A 21,504-nucleotide genomic window follows, 5' to 3' on the forward strand; every position below is an offset into this window, starting at 1 on the left:
CTGATCCCATAATGTATTGAGGAAAAAAGAAATATCAATAACCCTTTCTTTACAGTAATGTCCATATGAAGATAGATTATTTCCCCACACCATAATAAATTTGAGGCAGATTAAAAGATATGTTTAAAATTAAATCATGGGAGTTGGAGGAAATATCATGGGCTCCTAGCAGACATCTGGGAGTCCTGTTCTTCCTGACAGTGTGATTCCTGCGGCAATGCAAATGGCTGCATGAATTGAGTCTGGGAACAATCCTGGGTAAACTTCAGGATAATGGGGAGAAAGAAGCAATGGATGGGAAGAAAAAAACACAGAGTTGGAAAATCCTCAATGTGGCATAGCCAGAGTAGCAAACTAAATACCATTTCAAGAGGAATGTGGAGATCCTCAGCATCAACTGCTGTTGACAGGTGAAGTAAGACACAGCCTGGCTGAGCACTGGTTTTAGCTCTGGTTTAGTGGTGGAAGGGAAAGCCTGGTTTTAGTAACTAAAGAGACATGGACGGAGAGGAGCTACGGACAGAGTACAGTCAACTCTGACGGAAGGAGGAGGAGGAAGTGGTAGCTAGAAGTGAAATGGAGTCACAAAGGTTTGGTTTTTGGTTTAAGGGGACATGCTGGAGGGAGAGGAGGTTACCCAGAGTGGCGGACTTGAGTGGCAGGGAGGATGAGATCTAGAAAGTCTCTGAAGACTTGGTCTTTTCTAGAAAGAACAATTCATCCAAAGTAATGAAACATAGCATTAAAGGGGACAGATTCAGGAAGGTGGGTACCTGAGGCAGTGGGGGTTTGTGTGCCCCACTTCTCATTGCTTTCAATTTATCAACGAAATAGGAAACAACACCAACAATTGAGTGGGAGGAGGATGGGAAGAGGCAGGCGGGGAGGTTTGGGGCTGAAGAGGGAGGGGAAATTATACAACAGTCATCCAGAAATGTCTGGGAGGAAATCGCCCAGAGATAACACCAGGATTGAGAGCACAGAGGATGCACTTGAAGAGAAATGATCACAGATTTGAGGCGAGAGTAGGAGGCACAGTTGTCTTTCTATAGCAACATTTGGTTTAGAGGTGTAAGTGTGGAGAACTGGGAGAACAGGGCTTAAGCACCGAGGGGTAAACTGAGTGGGAATGTGTGAGGGGAAGCAAGGGGAATGAGCATGTGAGGCGGGGATGCTAAGCTGGTTTAGAAGGGAGGGCATGAGAGATAAGGCACAAGTGTGAGCATCGGAGGTAAGATTAAAAGTGTTGAAGTTTAAAGACAACAAATGGCAGTCAAAGAATAAGACTCAGGATGGAGGCACAAGACACTAGAGTGTCTATGGAAGAATTAAATTTTATGGATATTAAGATGACCAAGGATTATGTTAGCAGTGGTGCTGGACAGAATGGAAATGATACAGGGGAAGTCTCCAGGGAAGAAGATGCATGATGCAAGGGTTAGTAGGTGACCTTAATAAGCAGATGCAGTGGAAAAATAGATGGGGGTGTGAGACTCAAAGGTGGTGCTGCGGAGGAGAAAAGGAAGAGGACACAGGACTGGCACAGGGGGTTAGGGACATCCGTCCTCCCTTCAGGTTTAGGGGAATGAAGAGTCACAGAAAACAGTGCTTACCACAGACAGAGACATGGGCAGCAGCCTGCAGGCAGAAGGCCAGGTTTCAATTAGGAAAGATGAAGAGAACATTAAGGGAACTAGGAACTGGGTAGGGGATTTTGCTGATGACTGACCACAAGGTCCACCACAGGGTTGGTGAAAGGGTTTCAGGGATAACTAAAGGAGGAAATAGGCAGGAAATGGGGAGAGGAGAGTACAGAGATGGGGAGCAGCGTCTAGGTATGAGCAGAAACTCAGGAAACTGGAATTCCTTATGGTGATGTAAATACTAAGTGCAAAGGACATGAGAATTCTGATCTTTCCAAGGCAGATAGTGGATGGACACAGTGCAGGGTGCCAGAGAGGAGATAACAAGTTAAGAGCAGCCTCAAATATAGGGGGAATGGTTAAATGACGAGATTTCTAATAAAAGATTTTAAAGAATATCTAACACTGGTCATTTGAGTTAAAACAACACTGAGATTTTATCTCACTTCAGAAAGAAGGGCTATCATCAAGAAATCAACCAATAACAAATGCTATGGGGAAAAAGGATCCCTTCTCCATTGTTGGTGGGAGTGTAAACTGGTATAAGCACTATGGAAATCAGTATGAAGATTCCTTTAAAAACCCAAACTAGAGGTCCCATTTGACCCAGCTGTGCCCAAAAGAGTTAAAAGCATCATACCACAATGATATATGCACACTATTTTTATAGCAGCATAATTTATAATAGCTAAATCTTGGAAATAGCCCACATGCCCATCAATGGTTGAATGGATAAAGAAAATGTATTTATATACAATGGAGTACTATTCTGCCATAAAGAAGGATAAACCTGAATCATTTTTAGATCAATGGATGCGTCTCAAGACCATAATATCAAGTGAAATAAATCAGACACGTTTCAATATCGTATTGTTTCTCTTGTATGACAAACCCAAAGGGTAAATAAGCACAGTGCAGGATAGATGTTGGGAAGATGGAAGAACATGTTCAAATGGGAGGGAGAGGGAGAGGGGAAGGAATGGAAAATGGATTTTAAAAAAAAGAGAACTGAAGGGAAAAAATGGAAAGGAGAAGAAAGATTTTTGTCTGTTTGTTTGGGGTTTTTTTGGTACTGGGGATCAAACCTGGGTCCTCACGCTTGCAGGGCAGGTGATGGAACCACTGAGCTAAATCCCCAGCCCTGAGAAGAAAGGTTTTGTAAATGGGGAGAAGAAAGATTGAAGGGTGGGGAGGGAAATGGGGAAAAAAGATGAAATGAGTCATATTACGTACAGGTACAAATTTCCTATGATGGATGATCATTACATATGGCAAATATGGTATGTACTAGTAAAAATACATTTTAAAACGAGTACTTAGAACAAATATGCTCTGATAAGCAAACGTAAAAGGCAGAACATAAGACTGCACCCATGGTCAGTATGATGTAAGTCTTATTTGTAAACACGTATATAAAATCGGGAGGAAGTACCTAAAATATTTCATTTTTATTTAGGTTGAATTCTAGGTATGACGTTTATTTTTTCTTAATAGTTTTCTATAATTCCGAAATTTTTTATAGAAAGCAACTTTTGTTCCTAACTAGAAAAGAAAACCTCGCATCATTTTTAGACAGCGCCTCTGGTGCTCGCCTAAGGGGCTGCTATTCTATTTCTGGATGAAACAGTGGTATTTCCAGTGGTCTTATTTCTTCTTTTTAAAGTGTAGCACACGAGGGCGTCTTCCTCCCGCGTCTGCTGTATTTCACACAGAGTTACGTCCCCGGACGCTGTGCACGGTGTGTGTTTGTGCAAAGAGAAACCAGCGCGCGGACCTGTCCAAGGACATCAGCACCCACCTGGCACAGGGCAGTCTCAGGGTCACAGCGGTCGCTGTGTCCGTGGCACTGGCAGGGAACACAGGCGCCCAGGGCGGGTCCCGGGGTGCGGCCAGCTGCTTCAGGACGCAGGCGGTAAAATCCTGGGGAGCAGGTCTGCAAGAAGGAAAGCCAATTGGGACAGCCGAGTTAGGAATCGGATTTTAGCAACGCTTCAGTCTTCACTGGTTATGAAGACGGACTTTGCTCCATGTGTGTTAGGGGCAGCGCCACTTACAGACGAAAGTGCCAATTTCGATGCCTCAGATACGTCTCTGCCCGCCTCATTTTGCCCACAGATGCAAGCAGCCTCCCCATGATCAAATTTTAGCCAAGGAAAGCTTTTATTTGCATCCACAGCTCTTAGCTGGAAAAAGCCTCAAATAGTCTTTTTTTTTAAAACTTGAGAAAGGAGTTTATTTTTAACTAACACTTTCATATGGACTAAAGAGATAGTTCCAATGTCCCTGACAACCTAAAATCTACTCCTGTGCCTGATGGAGAACTAGCAAATGTCCGATGAAACACGGCAAAAAATTAAATAAATGAATACATATCATGGATGCATTATTTATATCAATATAATTTAAAGACTATAAAAGGAAGAAATTCAAAACAGTAAAAGCTCTACATGTCTTAGGCCCATTAGGCCATCAATAAGATTGATCTTTCCTGATCTATTTTTCTTTCAGTTTTGCAATAAAAATCAGAAAGCCAACAGAAAATTACTGGTGAAGCTGACATACACAAAATGAAGACTTTCATTTTCATTCCGGTTTATTATGGAAATGTACCAGGAAGTGTCTGGCTTTCCAGGAGGAAGGCCACAGAACTCCAGGGAGCAGTACTGTGAGCACATTCAGCTTGTTCTAGGTCATCGAACATTGCTCCATTTCTCCTCAGGAGGTGGGAATCAGCCTTTCAGACCCCACTGAAAATCACCTTGGCAAAGTAGGACATTTTTCTCACTTAAAAATCATGCTAGTACTGATGAAAGGAAAACGACACTGGACAAGCAGGGGAAGCAATGTTGGACACAAACTTCCTACGGCGTCCGTTGTCTTCTGTCTCTGGCCTAAGAGTAGAGTGGAAGTACTTTAGAAAGAAAGAGATCAATAGTTGGCACTCTCCCCTTATTTATTTTGATTTGGATAATGGGTACTTCAATTAAGCATTTAATTAAGTGTTTCTCTCCTCTTATCAGCCTGTAAGAAATTCTAATGAGACTTAATAATGTCCCAGCTTTGAGCAAACCAATAAAAGAAAACAGAGTAGTATTCAAAATATCTTATGCTTCATTTGTCTTGTGGTGGCCATAATCACATACTTTAATGAAGTTTACTCATAGTATTTAAAATCAAGTTTCATTTTTACCATTCTCATAAAATAATAGAAATTATAGTTGAATTCCTTTAACCATAACTGGAAAAAAAAACAACAATCAAAGGTGTATTTAAAATTGACTTGCAGTATGCGTTGTTCCAGTTTGTTAATGGGCTGACTATTGAATAAAATTGAATTTTATTGACATAGATTGTACTCTTAAATATCTTTCTATTATGATTATATTGGTGCATTTCCTTGAGGTCTGTATGTTTGTGTCACACACAAATGTGTCAAATCACACAATTTAAAAGGAAGTTCCTAGCTCCATTTTACATCTCAAACAAAAGTTTAAATCAAGTCCTAGAAGAATAAAGTTGAGAAATGATACTCTCCATAGAGGAATGGCGCGAAGTTTAATGTTAAGGACTGAAAGAAGCAAGCGCGCACTAAGATGGTGTCTCCTGCGGTGCACAGCATGGCTTCCTCTCGCGTGGCTCTTCCCTGGAGGGCAGCTTGGAGCGGGAGAAAGCAGGCGGAGAGGTGTCTGTGACCTGCTGTCCTTCCAGTCGAGCTCAGTGCAGACCTTTCTGCCTTTCCTTGCGGTTCTCATGGCTATCTGGGGAGCTGTTAAACATACAGATGCCTGCGAGCCTCTACCGGGAGAGATCCCAATTAATTGGTAGAGTGGGGTCAGGATTTGTTTCAAATCTCCTGGGAGGATCCAGTGAGGAGTCAGGGTAGAGATTCCCTGGCTTCTCAACCCGGGCGGTGAATGCATGCTTGTAAAAGGCAGACCAGCTCCTGGGTGGGGCACTCACTGAATGCGGAAGCCGTGGTTTTAAAAGTTGTTTGAAGGATGGGGCAAGTTATTGTTTTGCGGTGCAGTTTCCTCATCCCATGAATGAGAAAGAGCAGTAACTGATGATTTCTTGTTTCTTTCTAACATTTGTTCTGGTGCATGGCGTTTCTCAGGGTTAGTAAAGAAAAAGAGACTTCCATAATGTAAGAATTAGAAATTTGAAACACTTAAAAAAAATACCCCTCCAAAACTATGAGCTACTCATTTCTTTTTAATACCTTTTTTTTTGGATTTTGTTATATTCTTTGCTTTTTAAAATTTTTGAAAGTGTTTTTTTAATATCACAATTTCCCTCTTTCAGTGAACTGGAGCAAAATTCATAAGAACAATTATGTTTGAATTGGAATTTAAAAAGCAACTTAAAAAATCTCATTTAAAATTCTTTCTGGAACATTATGGAGGATGAAAGAAAAAATAAATAATCCTTTTCTGAGTTCATTTCATCCATTTTTTTCTTTAACTCTGACTTTTCCAAAGTTCTCTTCCCATGTACTAAAATTATGCATAGCTCAATTTTCCTCTGCTCTCCTTCTGTCTTTAACTTACTTTCATAATACGATGTCTCTTTGAAAGACAGGGAGGGTAGAAATGGGAGAATGAAAGGCGAATGGAAAGTGGCCTACTCTGGTGAGGAGCTGCAGGGCCCCCTCATTTCTCAGAGTGCAGCAGTAGGAACAGAACCTACGCAGGAGCCAAGGAAAAGAGTGGTTTGCATCTTCTCATGGGTTTTGCACTCAGGTAAAGTGACTATAGCTCTTGCTCCACCACTTACTACACACACTTTCTGCAGGTTTTGAATATTGTAGCCCTGCTGTCCTCACTTGGAACACAGGGATCATGAATAACATAATAATTGAGCCTAAATTCATCTGTATTTTGGAAACAGATTTCTCTGTCAGATTGTAGTTTTGTTGCTGCCTGGCTGTGTGGTCACAGGCAAATTCTTTAGCCTCAATTTCCTCTTCTGTGAAATAGAGATCATAGGTCATATTCAATGCTGACAGTGTATTAGAAAATATGCTTGAGATTGTTCCAGGTACAGCAAGCACTCAATAAAGAAGTTTTGTTTTGGTATAGGGCTTGTCGTGAGGATTAAATGACATATTTAATGCTCGGCATACAACAAAGTAACATAGATTTCTCTATCCAAGATTATGTTTAGATATAGTTGCTGAGGATAAACTAAAGTAAAAGCAGCTATGATTGTTCCAAATTGTACTGAGAAGGAAAATTATATTGTATGCCACTTACCCATATCACGTTCCTCGATATGTGCACATACAGTCAATGTGCCACATAACAATATTTCAGTCACCCGTAGACTTTATATATGATAGTGAATCCGTAAGGTTATATTGCTTGGTGATGGCTCAGCCAGCTTAGTTTGGGCGAATCCATCCTATGATGTTTACATAATGATATCGCTGCCTAATGACACAGTTTAACAGTGTGCAATAATACATGGACTCAGTTTTTTGGTCTCCTAGGTGCAACCAAAGCAAAAAAGGATAACTGAAAGATAAGCATGTGTAAGAGAACAAATCGATTTGCACATTCTGCCTTTGGATTTTATGGCTTGATAATAGGTATAAATTAGGGATTTAAAAAATTTTAATTTTCTGATTTTTTTTAGAAATTAGAAGATGGCAGGTTTTGAGTGGTGACCCAAGAGATACCAGCCATTCAACTGTGACCCTGAAGCCCTACTAACATATGGGAGGAGGCTGCAACTATCAGAACATGGCCTAGAGATCACTGCTGAATTTCTGATATCCACAGTATTGCTGCAGAGAAGTGCAAGGCTGAGTATCTTCCATTGTTAAGAAAGAAAGTCATACATATGAATGGGGTCTGCAGACAATCTAAAACTGAAGTTAAACCTACCCAACTCGATGTAAAGGGCAGGTTAACTGAGTAAACTCCACGGCTGCAACAGCAACAAATCTAGTGAGGAAACAGTGTCCTTTACTTGACTTCTAAAGTAATCTTGTCTCTACTTCAAAGCATAAATTGCAATAATTAGGCATTTCTAGAACCAACATTTTTAAAGAACAAAGCTATAATGTCACAACACTCTAGGTAACAGTCAAAGGCTAAGTGTCTTTATAACAGGCTATATTTTTAGTGGCAACCCATACTTAATTTTTTATACTTGCAACAACAATTTAAGTAAAAATATGAAGAGCTAATAAATGCAAATGTCTGTGTAATACCATACATTTGGTGAAAATATTATAAAGGCATTGCTTTGTGTATTTATAACTCCAAGCACATGTTTCTGCAATAGTATGTATTATTTCAAAAATTGTCCTTAGCTTTTGCTTTGATGATTAGATATTACGCCTAGATAATTGTACTTTAGAATCAAGAGGAATTATAAAGATGATGTATAATGGATTAGAAGCAATGGGTTGTAGAGAACACTTCAGGTATCTTATTATGAGAGATAAGCCTTTGTCTGCATAATCTCTCCACTAATATATTGCTGTAATTATTTCTGTAAATAGGAGCTTCTGTGAAATTCACAGGACACAGGCAGTGCTACCAATGCAGGTGACTGTACACATTCCTAATTTTTCTTGATTTTCTTCATTTAGCATTTTCTTTCTTTGTGCTAATTTATAGTTTCATTTAATAGAAAATTACTAAAATTAATGGTAAGGCATATTTTAGAATATACTATTTGAAAAGTCTATTGATCACTATAAGTAGAGATTTTAACATTTAAAATCTGCAATGAAAAATAGATTGCCATTAAAATACTCCAATGCTTTTCCAACAGTGCTATTGCTAAGTGAACAGTATTATTTTAAGTACATATAGGAAAAGCAGAGCTGTAATAACTTACTCTTTGAGATACTGCAAGGTCAACCTTGACTACTGACTGAATACCTTCCATAGCAAAATAATATTGCAGAGTCAGAGAATTTCAGGACTTCAAACCCAACCCGTCATTTCAAAGATTGGACAACTATATAGTAACGAAGGCCTACAGTAATTAAGGGAGGCAGTCAGGGTCTTGGAGTTAGTTTGCTGTACAGCCACACCCCCTGTGACCAAAGTTCATCTCTTGTCTAGAAAAAGCTCCAGTTCTTCCTGTCCTCTATCTTTTTATCTTTCATGATCACTGGAAAGCGAGCACATTATTTATGTGCACATTGTCGCATTTTTTTAAACCTATATACTGCAGGTGCATGCATATGTTTGGATGGGTTTTATATATAAATACTATACACACATACATACTGTATAGGTATGTGTGTACATGTATAAACAGATGTATGTGAGTTATTAAATAATGAGATGGACTATTTGAGAATATTATATCAGAGTGGACACATTCAAAGGAATATTGTCCTCAGAGCAGTGATAAGGGAGGGTTCAAAATGATTTCAAGGACCCTTCAAAGGATATTTGAGTTAGCCTATGAAATTCTTCTCCAAACAACATGGAATCTGTATGACAGAACTCTCAGTTTACAATGGGCTTTCTCACTTACATTTTTAGCTAAATTACCCCTCATGATGATTCTACAGGTCAAATCCCTGAGGTTCAACAGCAAGCAAGAGCAAGAGGAAGCACCCTGTCCAAGCAACAGAGCTGGGCAGGATTCACTGAATCCAAACCCTGTTTTCTTTTCCTTATGCCAAGCTACCTCTCAGGAAACTTAGAGTCAATATTTTCAAACTGTACCACGTTTTGACCTAGTGTCATTATCTGCCTGCCACACTGAACAAAATTCTATGAATTCTATTACAAAATAAAATTATTTATAAATAAATCCCCACGTGGCTATGTAACTAGTTATTATTATAATAATATGAACCTCGAACACTAACATGGACTACATGACAGGCACCACGGTGTGTGCTAACGTTCTTAGGTTGTAAGTGGGGGGAGATGTTGATAATATCCGGCTGCTGTGCTGTGGGCACCAAGCAGGGTGACGAAAGGCACAGAATCTGGGGTGTGCGGCTGACGCAGGTCCTAGAAGCCCCTTCCACGCCAGGTGTTACTGAGGTTCTACAGCAGAGGGCCAAGTGTGGGCACAGTTGGGGACCTGGTATCTACCATCTCTATTTTAACAAGGGTTAGTGACCCGCGGGAGGTCTAACCCTCCTATATATATGGGGAAGCTGAACTTCATACCAAAGCCAACTTTTCCTCTGTTTCATTTTCCCTGCATCGCTGCCTCTATGGATAGCTGGTATTCGTGGAGACTGACTTTGCGGAAATGAAGATCTAGAAAAGTTGCCAATCCTTAAGACTGTCAAAGTCATAACGCAGAAAGAAAACACAAACACACACATAAACACACACACACACACACACACAACACAAATCAGTTTTGAAGTTGTCTGACTGAATGATAGTAGCACTGTGGGAACAAATTTATGCTGTTCTGAGAAGCCTATGCTGAAGGTAACAGGCTGTTATTTAGTGAATAAGTTTTGTCATGTTCTATATAAAAACACTTTCAAAATCCAGTATAAACATATCTCATAATCACCGCCGTTTAAATGCCTCTAACTGTTCAGAAATGGTGCCAAGAAAATAGATCAGTTATAATAGACAGGCCTTTTGAAAACATTGTTATGTCCTGACTGTTCCATGTTTTTACAGATCTTTTAATTTTTATCAGATATTTCTTTTTAGCTGTGATTTGTACAACCAGGCAGCAATAGCATCATCTTCTCTCTACTGTGCCTCACACTGTGAGTGAATGATCAGATAAAATAGGTTAAGAGAAAAATGGATTGCAACAGAGGTACTTCTGGGAGCCTTTCCATTCGGCTTGGGTAAGCAGGTGGGGAGCCGCTGGCTTACCTCACAGGACAAGCCAGAGTAGCCGGAGGGACAGGCACACTTTTCTATCAGGTGAGCGGGAGGAGTCACTGCTGTCGTGGGTCCTGGCTGGGCCACCTCCATTGAGATTTCAGAAACCCTGGAAACAGCAAGACCATACGTAAGTGATCACCTAGCACACATTCAGCACCACAAGAAGAATCTTCGCAGGTTTTTATCAACCTCAGGTGGGTTCCATGCATCATTTTGTTGTTTTTAATCAACACATAATAATTGTATGCATTTAGGAAGATAACAATGCAATGTCTTGGTAGACATAGCCATTGTGGAAACGTTAAATCAAGTAATGCTATGTTGTTCTGAACTTGCTTCAATTTGAGAGGTTTTTATGCCTCGTCTTATTATTGCATCTTTTGCTTTAAAGATTGAGACTACACATTAGCAGAATAGGTACACAAATCGTAAGGAGTTTAGTAAATTGGATGTCTGCTATCCTGGTGAGAAGTTATTATAAAGATTTTTTCCTCACTTTTAAAAATGTGAGTGGCTCCAGGTAGACATGGCCAATTAACTAGACATTTATATTCTTTCAAACAGACAATCCAAGGTCATTCTCCATTAGAATAGCTCCCCTAGTCACTAGTGAAATTGCTTTTAATCTACTACTGTTCCTAATTTTTTCTTCTTAAGCCTCCACATGTCCTTTCAAGAACTTTAGCAAGCCACCTAGAAAACAAAGCTCGAGAATGACCTAATAATATCAAACTCTTTCTGAGGATAAAGAACCCTTTAAATTAATATTTTATTAATCTTGTTAAATAAATCCTCCAAGTAATTTAATTCACCCTTGCTATTGGTGGAAAAGTCCTTATAATTGAAAGAAAATATTCACAGTGCAACTATTGATAGCCTTTTTATTAATTTGAAATTATACGCTAAAAATATATTCAGTCCATAAACTCAGACTATTTCACGACTGACTAACTAGTAACACAAAAATGTTCTGCAAATAAACTCTTAAATAAAACAATGAATAGTTTTGCTTCAATAAAAAGCACCTCCAATAGTTTGAGGACTTGAATCACAAGCTTCTTAACAAGCATAGGTAAGTTTTATTGAATTAGGAACACACGCTCGGTTTCACTAGCATTGTAATTTGCATCCAAAGATCAGCCAGACTTTATGAAATACACATGCAGCTTTAATCCTGATTCCCTGTCCCACCCTTATCCTTTGAGTGAATGGACAGGTAGTGGTCCACAAACCACTCCTCTCTGATAAGGAAGACTCTATCTTTCTGTTTCCCTGGAGTTTGGGACACAAGAAGTTCACCTGGAGTTTGTAGACAAGCTCGCTCCCTTCTGCCACCTGCATGACATTTTATGGCCATAGAAGTGAGTAGCATCATCTCACCATCTTTGTTTTGTACACGTACACACAATAGACCAGCAAGTGTTCAGAAATCAAGTGAAGTTGGAATAGTGGTAACAACATGCACCTCTGGATTCACAGTTTTCCTCAGGGGTCTTGAGAGGGTTTCAGAGGGTAAAGATGAGGAAGGGTGAGAAAGATGGAAGAGCAACAAGAGCAACTGGTCTGCTTGCATCAGAGATATGACTTTTATTTAAATAATTACTGAATCACAGAGGTAAATGGTAAAAGACTAAAGCAAGGACAAAACTTCTGGGATTGATAAAAAAAAATGTGCACAATTTTAAACCACATGTATAACTCTTAACTCTTTGGTTCTGTTTAAAGTTATACAATAGTAGAAAGGTGAGGTTATGCCTAAATCATTTCAGAGGGAGTATTTAAACTTTTAAAAATCTTGGTCATGAATCCACTGACTTATGATACCAACTGCTTATTCATTCTCTTTTTTCATTAATTCTTATTTCTGCTAGACTATGACTCAAGTTTTTAGGGAGCTTAGATATATTTGTTTTCCTCTTAAGTGTCAGAACATGACCACTTAAATGGATTTCATTAGGTAAGATCTGTTAAAGAGTGTGATAAGAGGAGACACTGGGTAATAAGACAAAATGTCACAGTGTAGGAAGGTGAGATTAGTGAGAGGGTCAAGGAGAATATGATGAAAATGAATGAAAACATGGTTTCTATCAGTTCTACTAATAAAATGTTTTTTCTGTAGCTACCAAGTTTCTTGAAGATTGGAACAATTTGCAAAATAATCTATTTGCATATCTATGACAAGCAAATCTGTTTGGGCTTTTACCACATAATGTATATTTGATATCCTACAATAATTAACATTAAAGCAGAGATCACTTTTTCAGTACATGTTTTTATTATTTCATATGAAAATAAACTGTTATAGTAGGGAGTATGACAAGGAATAAGGAAGACAGATTAGAAAGTGAATTTTGGTCTTTGATTTAGTCTCTTACCAAAAATCCCTGGTTTTTCAAATCAAAACAGCAATATGGATGTTCTCCATGAAAAGAAAAGTGTTTTGGTTATATTATGTGCTTAGTGCAGTATAAATATTTGAACGGTAGGATTTTTAGATTAATTAATTCAACCATAAAAGCTTTCATAAATGTTTTTCTTTATTTTCCTGGCCTGGTCTACTAATTTATCATACAACACTCTTTTACCAACATATATTGATTTCATAGACTCACAGAACATAACAAAAACACATGAAAGAGAAACGAATACTCTTGTAGGAACTTCACTCAAATTTCTGCATCAGTTATATGAGACTTATCTATGTGTCCCATTGGGTACATTTTTCCTTCTACTAAAGAAACAGACCATGTGCACTCATTTGCTGAAGTCTTCTGGCTATCTTGTAGGTTATTTTCTCCTTATCTATAATTTTAATAGTTTCTTCATTATAAGTCCTTTCCCTATAATTTATAAACATAATTACTTCTCTCTCTAACAATCATCTTTTAACTTTTGACACTGTGACATTCCTTCTTTCTGTAATTTGTATTCATGGAAAACAATAGCGTATGCTCACAATATCAAGCTCACCGTGTCCCATTCTTTCTTTAAGAGATTATGTCTGCCCCAGGACTCCCCTGAAACTGGTATTAGTAATGTCACTAGGGTGGTCTTAAGTGTCAGTCACGATATGCTTCATTTTAATTGACCTCTTTGGGGTTGTATGAAAACACTGAATATTTCCATGAAATATTTCCATGGCTTGGTTTCCAAAACATGTTACTCTTGAGGGTCTTCTGTGTGATTTTTCCCCATTGTGATTTTCAGTCACCTCATATTATGGTCCATTGTGTGAATGACCATACTGAAGTGAACAGATGAGAACACTCATAGTTGGAAGAGGCTGGACCACCTCTGCCCTGCTGGGTACCCCTGATAACTGATGGAGGCCACTTCCTCAATAATCTTATAACATGTTTATAGCACAGCAGTTACTTACTTCAAACCCACAGTACATATTTCCCTGAGTTTTTAACTGCCATCTTAAACTCACCATGTCTAAGGTTAATTCAGCATTTTTCCCTCTTTGCTTGTGCTGTTTTTCTTGCTTGGTAAATAGCAGTACTTTCTATCTCGTGACCTGGAAGCCAACCTTGGCTTGTTTTTTGTCATCACACTCTGAAAGCAGTTACTTCCAAATCTTTCTTATCTGATATCTTACTAACCTTGCCTATAGAATCTAGACTAAGACCTAATTTGAATATTTTCTGTCATGGTTTACCTGCTTTGTCGCATAATATTTCCATAGGTAGCCTTGATGAGAATATAGTGGATATCATATAGTGTATCCATGAAGTCTTCACGGCTCACAGTTCTACTGATTCGAGGATCATCACCATAATATTTCCATTCTTTCTGTTAACAAGAAGAGAAACCACTTTGATAAAACTGAACACAAACCGTTGGTATCTCTGCACCCAAACAACTAATAACTTTACCTCTGTCATTTCAATTTCATGCCTTGTCAGTTGGCCATTGAGAGGCGCAGCCATATGCCTGACGATGATTCTAGCACGAGTAGGAGTCCCTCCGCGAATGATGACTTGAGGTTTATATGTTGAGAAGCCTGTCTCTTCCCGAGCTTCAAAATAGATTGCATACTTGAGTTTGCCCCCATAGGCCATCAGCTGGCAAAAGAAAAGAAACAGTGATGATTTAGATAAATCTCAGAATGGTGTGATTCCAAAAATGCATTTCACTTCATTCTTATGTGACTTCAGAATTCTTCTTACCTTCCTTCCTTCAAACTGTTCTGGGAGTTTCCAGTAAAAAGGCTCCAACTGGAGATCCTGTCTCACCAGCTTCATGTCTGCCACAATCTCGGGGGGCTGGGAAGCGATGCCTTTGGTCGTTGTGTGCTGCAGTGCCTCGTCCACCAGGGGCAGAGTGGTCTGCTCTGCCTCCAGAGTCACCTGCATGGAGTCCAAGAATGGCAGAAAGTGAACAGAGCTTCTTGGGCACTCCTTTAAGATGAGGCTACGGACCACACGTCTCTTTGGAGTGTGTCCAACCATCCTGAGGAGGTGTGCTCACAAGAAAGACGGCTGCCACCTAGTAGGTGAGCACAGTGGGGGATAAATCCCTTTAACAAGTTTGCATGATAAAAACCACAATATCTGAACAATATCTTACACTAATAAAAATCAAATTTAAAAGTGAGAGCTAAAGGAAAGTTAAAACAAAAATGAAAGTGTTTCCACTTAAAATTGGATGACCTCCTAGGGCCAGATGGAATATACGCGACACGTTCCGGTTTTCCTTGCTGTGTTCGTATGTATCAACACTCATGCTCTGGTGCCCCCACTCCTCAGAACACAGCTCCTAAAAGATACCTGCAGGGAGTAACATGGCTCAGCAGCTCCTTACTCACCCGCCTACGGATGAGTCCGTTGGCTTCCGAGCACTGACTGGTAGCACCGAAGCAATAGCAGCTGCTGCAGCCATGTGGGTTCTTAGCATCAAGACCGAATTTGTCTGACTGGCACCTGTTGCAGTGGATGCCTTCCACGTTCACCTGACAAGAGAAGGGAGCTTCATGGAGTTCTCAGCAAAGTTAGGGGGAAAATCAACTTCTGAATGAATAAGAGGAGCACATTTCTGCTCTAATTAAAGTGTAGCAAAAGACCACCAAGGTTTGGACTTACAACACTTATTACTAAGGGTACTGGATATTGTTTTTAAACATAAGTGGCACATTTCCTACAATTTTGCTGTAAGCAATATAAAGCCCACATGAGAGTTTAAAAAGCCAAATAAAAATATTGCTAGACAGTGGTACTATACCAAGTTGTAAAAGCACAGGCTAGAGGTTAATAATGTGTATTTATGTGATTATTATAATATAATATATATGCATATGTAGAGCATGTGTGAAATATAAAACCATAATTATAATGTGTGATAATGTGGCATTGCACTCTGTTTTGACTAGGGTTCATGGCAGAAATTATGATTTTCCTAAATCCTCAAAGACTATATTAACAACCACACCCTGGATTCCATCTCTCTTTTTCCTCTGCTCCTCTCTGCATAGATTTTATCTTAAAAATATATTTGGACACAGTTTTAACTGCATTTGTTCTGGGACTGATTGTTTAGCAAAAGTATATAAGAGGGAAAATCCCTCTTGCCCTCTTTAATTGCCTGTTTTTCTACATCATTGAGCAATATTAATGAGGGCTAAAATTTGCACATACTCAGTTTATAATGTCAGTATTTATATGTGATGAAATTGTAGTGAACTTCCATAGCAGTAAATATATTTTTCAGTGTACAGAATTGCAGGTTAATTTTAGGAGAAATGGTTTTTCAGAAGCCCTATTGTTTCGCTGTGATTTTCTCAGAACAGCACTTAAAACAATAGTCTTCTCTGGCCCACTCCCCAGATTTTCTCTTGTTTAACAAAGGAAATATATAAAGAAAAGCAATTTGACTGCACAATTGAAAATATATCTCCTGTTTCCTGCTAGAAAAACAGTTCAGTTTGGGTTGAAAATAAGTTCTTAACTAGTAGAGCTTATTTTATTTGCACGCTTGTGAACATATATCAGTGAAAACTGTGTTGGCAATGAGCTTTTGTTTGTGCAGCCTAATGAAGCAGGAATAATGAACACTGAATGAAGCAAAAACTGAGTAATGGAATTGGAACTGAGTGGGGCTTTGCCTTGCTGCATTTGGGCCACATATACCTTGCACATGCACTGCCCAGTTTGATCGCTACAGGAGCATATTTCAGTCTCTGGGTCACAGGTCGCAGCCTCTGTACCCGGCAGGAAGCAGTCACAGAGAACGCAGTGAGGATAATTCCAGTGACCTTGTTTGCACACGGTACATTTTGCCCCAGAGAACTTTGGACGGCAGTCACACTGGCCTGTGTTTATGTTGCATTGCAAATCCAACGACCCCACTGTGCTGCAGTTACAAGCCTAGGGTGGAAAGAAAAACAACAACCATTACTACAACTTCACAGAAAAGATCTTAAAATTTTAATCCTAATGATGCTAAGCTTCTATTAACCCATATTAATCATGTAACTCTTAAATGCTTTGTACTATTTTAGTTTAGCCTCTTGGGAAATATCAGTGAACATAAACATTAAAATTGCCTCCTGAAATGAAGACAATGGGTGACTATCCAGAAACCATAATGCTATGTGAAGGAGAAAGAAAAGTTTGTATTTTTTCTGTCTTTTCTTGAAAGGGAGGGGTTGGTTATGAATTTTGTTCAAGTACTTTTTGTTTCAAGGGTTAAACTGTAGACAAGCTTATTTGACCTCCTTACTTAATGGAACATTTTAAACTCTATGGAGATATAAGCTATATCTGATGGAGACCAGTAAATGTATAAATATGACGCTATAACATAAGCAAGAAGTGTAAAATGCTGTGAGAAGTGAACCAAAAAGCAGGACTCCACAGGGAGCCTAGAGCAGTGATACCTAGCACCTCAGCTTTTGATGTTTAGTTTCATAGGCTGCCTTGATTTGCAGTGCTTTGCTGGTGACCTTTGATCTTTACCTTACATATGCATACAATTTTCTCTTTACTGATGTAATACAAATTTTTGCTAATTTTTTTTAAAAATCGGAATCTTTTTCTCCTCATGGATTTACTGGAGTATAGAGAGTTCTTTCAGTTAGAAAACATAATTGGTTTTTTTTTATTCATATCTAAAATTGTTTAGATTTGTCTTTGGTTTTATACCTGTTCTGTTTTTATTAATATTATTCTTTAGGATCAACCATAATTCTTTTTTTCACAATTCTTGCAATATACCACTCTTGTCTGCCTACCAAATTTCTAATACTCGAATGTGTTCTCTAATTCTTTTCCTTGCTTTACCTTTCTCACGATGGTTGTGTCTCCATTTGGTTCTCTATTTTATATCTCCTGTTTTAGACTGAAAAAATTATGCCGTAGGTATACCACCAATGCATATTTTAATTACACTATTACAGTTTGCCTGCTTTGGAATAATTTCTTAATTTCATCTTACTCATTTTCAATTTCTGTTCATCTAGCTGTGTTTTCTTTGTTTTATATTCTTCTTTTCAAGATTTCTACTCTTGATTTCCAGAGTTCATATCTTCTTGAAGTTTACGGAAAATACCAAGTGGATTTCTACAGTGTCACTCAGAACCTTGGAGTCTGTCATTTTCTGAGGCCAGCGATAGGCTCCAGGCCACCAAACACATCCTGCAGGGAAACCCATTGACACTGCTCCATGGCCAGGGATGGGATGCTAGGCTTAGTCAATAGGGGGCCTCAGAGGGACTTCACTCGATGTTGCTTCTGAGGATGGTAGCTCTTGTATCCTCCAAAGTGGAGCTCCGGCAGCCGCAGTGGACCAGCCTTCCCCCCAAACTCTGGCACATTTGTTTCTGTTTTGTACCCAGCAGGTTGTCTGTTCAGCTGGTAGCCACATCCTCTTCTAAGACATGGCAATGTCATCCTTCTTGAGATGGGAGAAGGAGGTTGCTCTCTCCTGGTTCTTCGTTGCTTCAAGGCCACACTCTTTTAGCCTACAGGTGGTAGCTGCTCTTTTGCACTTGCAGTTTGAAGTAGCTCTTTAATCCTCTTTTAGTAACTAATAGCTAACTTGAGGCAGTTGACAATTCTTTATATCCCACTTTTCCTGCTTAAATAAACTGCATGGTTCCTGTCTTCCTGGTGGAGCCTGACTTGGTACCTATGTGGGTATGATCTCTCTTTGTGTCTGATTGGCCCTTGCATAGCATTTATACATTATCTGTGGCCTTAATCTTTCTGGAGCTGTCCTGTTGCTCTCCTTGGGGTCAGAGCTCTATGGCAGACACACGTGCAGACCTGAGTCTGGCTCTCACTTCTCTGTTCATGTTATTCTTACGTCCACTGGCACTAGGGGTATCCCTGCTTCTGTTCCTACTAACAGTGACCTACTTCTCAGCTTAGTCTTCCTAGGATATGATGTAAAATCCCTACTTTTTCTTCTACTGTCTCTTACTGTCCAAATGATTGGTGGAAAATCTTAGACTGATAGCAAAACAATCAGGCCTTGGGCAGGGGATCTAGCTCAGTGGTTCCACCACCTGTCCTGCAAGCACAAGGTCCCAAGTTCGATCCCTGGTACCAAAAATAACAAAAAACAAAAAACAAACAAACAAAAAACAATCAGGCCTTATTTTTAGGGTCTTGAAAATTAATTATTTTTCTTCCTGTTCATCGATACATAGTAAAAAGGATGGTGTTAGGGACTGGTACTAGAAGCTCTTTTAAACCCAAAGACCCAAAATGTGATTATTTATTATGTATTGCAAACATGTTCATAGTTTCCCAGGCATGGCATAACCCATTCCTATAAAATGTCCTATACAAAATGAAATTTCCAAATTAAAATGATTTCTTTATTTACTCAAATAATTTTAATTTGTGAATTACATTGAGTATGTTTTGACTCAAAAAAGATGGGCCATAATGAGAAACAAAATTATGTTATGGTATGGAAAACTATAATCACATAATAAATCTTAAAGTATCCAGTGAGAAATCTTTATCTTTAAATAACAAAACATATGAAAATGTCTGCTACCCAATTATTGTGCCAAATGGAAGCACTGATTCTTGAGGAATAGGTGATAATACAAATAGACATTGGGACCTGCTCACTTCAGAAAGTTTATTCAGGAAGCTATCATGAGGAATCAATGAGACCATGAGCTATATGTTTAGATAGCACTATAGCCAACATCAAATTTAAAGCATAATCTGATAGAACATTTACTTAGCAATAGAGGGTTTATTCACTATTCCTCTGCTAGTGAAAAATGATTGGCTTTGTAGTCTACTTCAATAGCACCTCAAATGCTGAGTGTGCTTACACCTTAGTATGCAGAAATTTTCCATGACATGAGTAGATAGAAGGCATAAATCTTAAAATCACTATGCTTTTAAATTATATTCACTCAAGTTTTAAAAAATATTAGAATATATGCTTATACATAAATTATGAAGGTTACATGAACTTAGGGAATTCTTCATAATAGTGAAATGTATTCCTATTCAGAAATTCAGATTTTTAATAATGTTCAATGTAGTCAAAAATTTTTAATCAACTTCAACCAGTGTGAAATAACCACATTTTTGTAGAGACTTACACTGTATTCTATCCTAATTTATTTAAACATTAGGTATCAGCTTTAATTTCAAGAGTTTCATTAGAGTTTGCCCATATCATAGGATTTTGTGGATATAATGAAACCTCAGTTTTCCTATGTTTCTTTCCATGAGTCCAAGTGATAGAGTGGATGCTTGAATCTGAAGTTGAAATGCAAAAGATCAGTCATGGAACGTTAGGGCATTGTTCATATTGCTCATTTTCATTAAAAACACTTGAAATTCTTGGCAAGTTTTTCTCTTGTTTCCTGAAATGTAGCTCTATGAACCTTCAGACTTAATGTCTCAGGCAACAGCAAAATAAGTATCCTGTCTAGTTTTTATGTAATTATTCATATGACTAACTGAAGTCAGATTTCTGAGCTGTCGTAAACAATCACTGGTATTCTTGTTCTCTTTCAAGTCCGAGTACCCCAAGCAAGTGTTCAGATGTTTTGTCATACATGTAAAGATGGCCATAGTCTACAGTAGCATGTGTGCTTTGTAGAAAAAACAATCTACATCTTTACATGGTACTTATCATGGGGCCAAAGAGGCCACACATAGTCATTACATTTCAACATTTTTTTAACTCAGTGTTACTGATTGGAATGACTCCCATCCACATAAACAATGTCTTTATTTATTGCTCTTAAATGTAATGGAAATATCTTGGAGTTAAATCTTACTTGACTCTTGTATTATATTTAACATTGAGGACTGTTCCCTTCTTTGTGAGCAGTCTCTTAGTTTTGTAGCACATATAGGGCTTATTTCCACTGTTTTTAAGCTTACAGACTATAAAACGGAACAAAAAATCAAATAAAAATACTAGCTTTTTCAGACATTGGATAAAAGAAAGCACAGAGCTGTGTGAAAAAACTGAATGAAGCCCAGCACTAGAACTGAGTTGACAGATAAAGCATGGAGTGTGAGGAAGATAAAGGGATGACAATTTATGGGAGTAAACAGAGTAAGTGTCCAAAAAAAATGAAAGAAGTTTGATAGCGAAATAATTCCAGAGAAGTGCAGAAGGGGTCCATGAAGTCGATGGCTGAATACTGATATGTACACATAAGAGATGAAATTCTATGTAGTTGGCGAAAATAAAACATCAAAAAGCCCTAGACCAAGGGCTGGGGATTTAGCTCAGTGGTTCTGGTGCCTGCCTTGCAAGTGCAAGGACCCTAGTTCTGATGCAAAAACAAACAAACAAACAAAAAGCCCTAGACTGCACAGAAATGTTGGAGCAATTTATATTCCTAGCAGTCAGTGTGGAGGGGCACAGCAATGACTTGTAGAGTCATACCTAGTAGTGCAGCTAACTGGTACATAGAATTAAAATCTTTCTTGCACTTTCTCTACTAAAACATAAAAGTAAGATTCAAAGGGATCTAAGTGGTCTATGAGTAGCAAACTGCTTGACAGATAAAGTTCAACACTTCCTAAGGG

General features: G+C 38.6%; 1 protein-coding gene across 10 annotated transcripts in view; it reads right to left on the reverse strand.

Moving 5' to 3' along the window:
• The window catches only part of Lama2 (laminin subunit alpha 2), a 586,947-nt gene that overhangs the window by 166,082 nt on the left and 399,361 nt on the right, over positions 1-21,504 (reverse strand). For all 10 annotated transcript variants that reach the window (XM_087190273.1, XM_087190276.1, XM_087190275.1 and 7 more), the window contains 7 exons: positions 16,612-16,848; positions 15,294-15,437; positions 14,656-14,835; positions 14,362-14,550; positions 14,145-14,278; positions 10,472-10,589; positions 3,442-3,576 (listed from right to left, as the gene is read on the reverse strand). In XM_087190273.1, the coding sequence (XP_087046399.1) occupies positions 3,442-3,576; positions 10,472-10,589; positions 14,145-14,278; positions 14,362-14,550; positions 14,656-14,835; positions 15,294-15,437; positions 16,612-16,848 (1,137 nt within the window). The remainder of the gene's footprint in view (positions 1-3,441; positions 3,577-10,471; positions 10,590-14,144; positions 14,279-14,361; positions 14,551-14,655; positions 14,836-15,293; positions 15,438-16,611; positions 16,849-21,504) is intronic.

Source organism: Heterocephalus glaber, unplaced genomic scaffold, assembly GCF_053883595.1.
Source record: "Heterocephalus glaber isolate CG9 unplaced genomic scaffold, H.glaber_assembly_v1.0 deba00001550, whole genome shotgun sequence".
In the NCBI taxonomy this organism is placed as follows: domain Eukaryota; kingdom Metazoa; phylum Chordata; class Mammalia; order Rodentia; family Bathyergidae; genus Heterocephalus; species Heterocephalus glaber.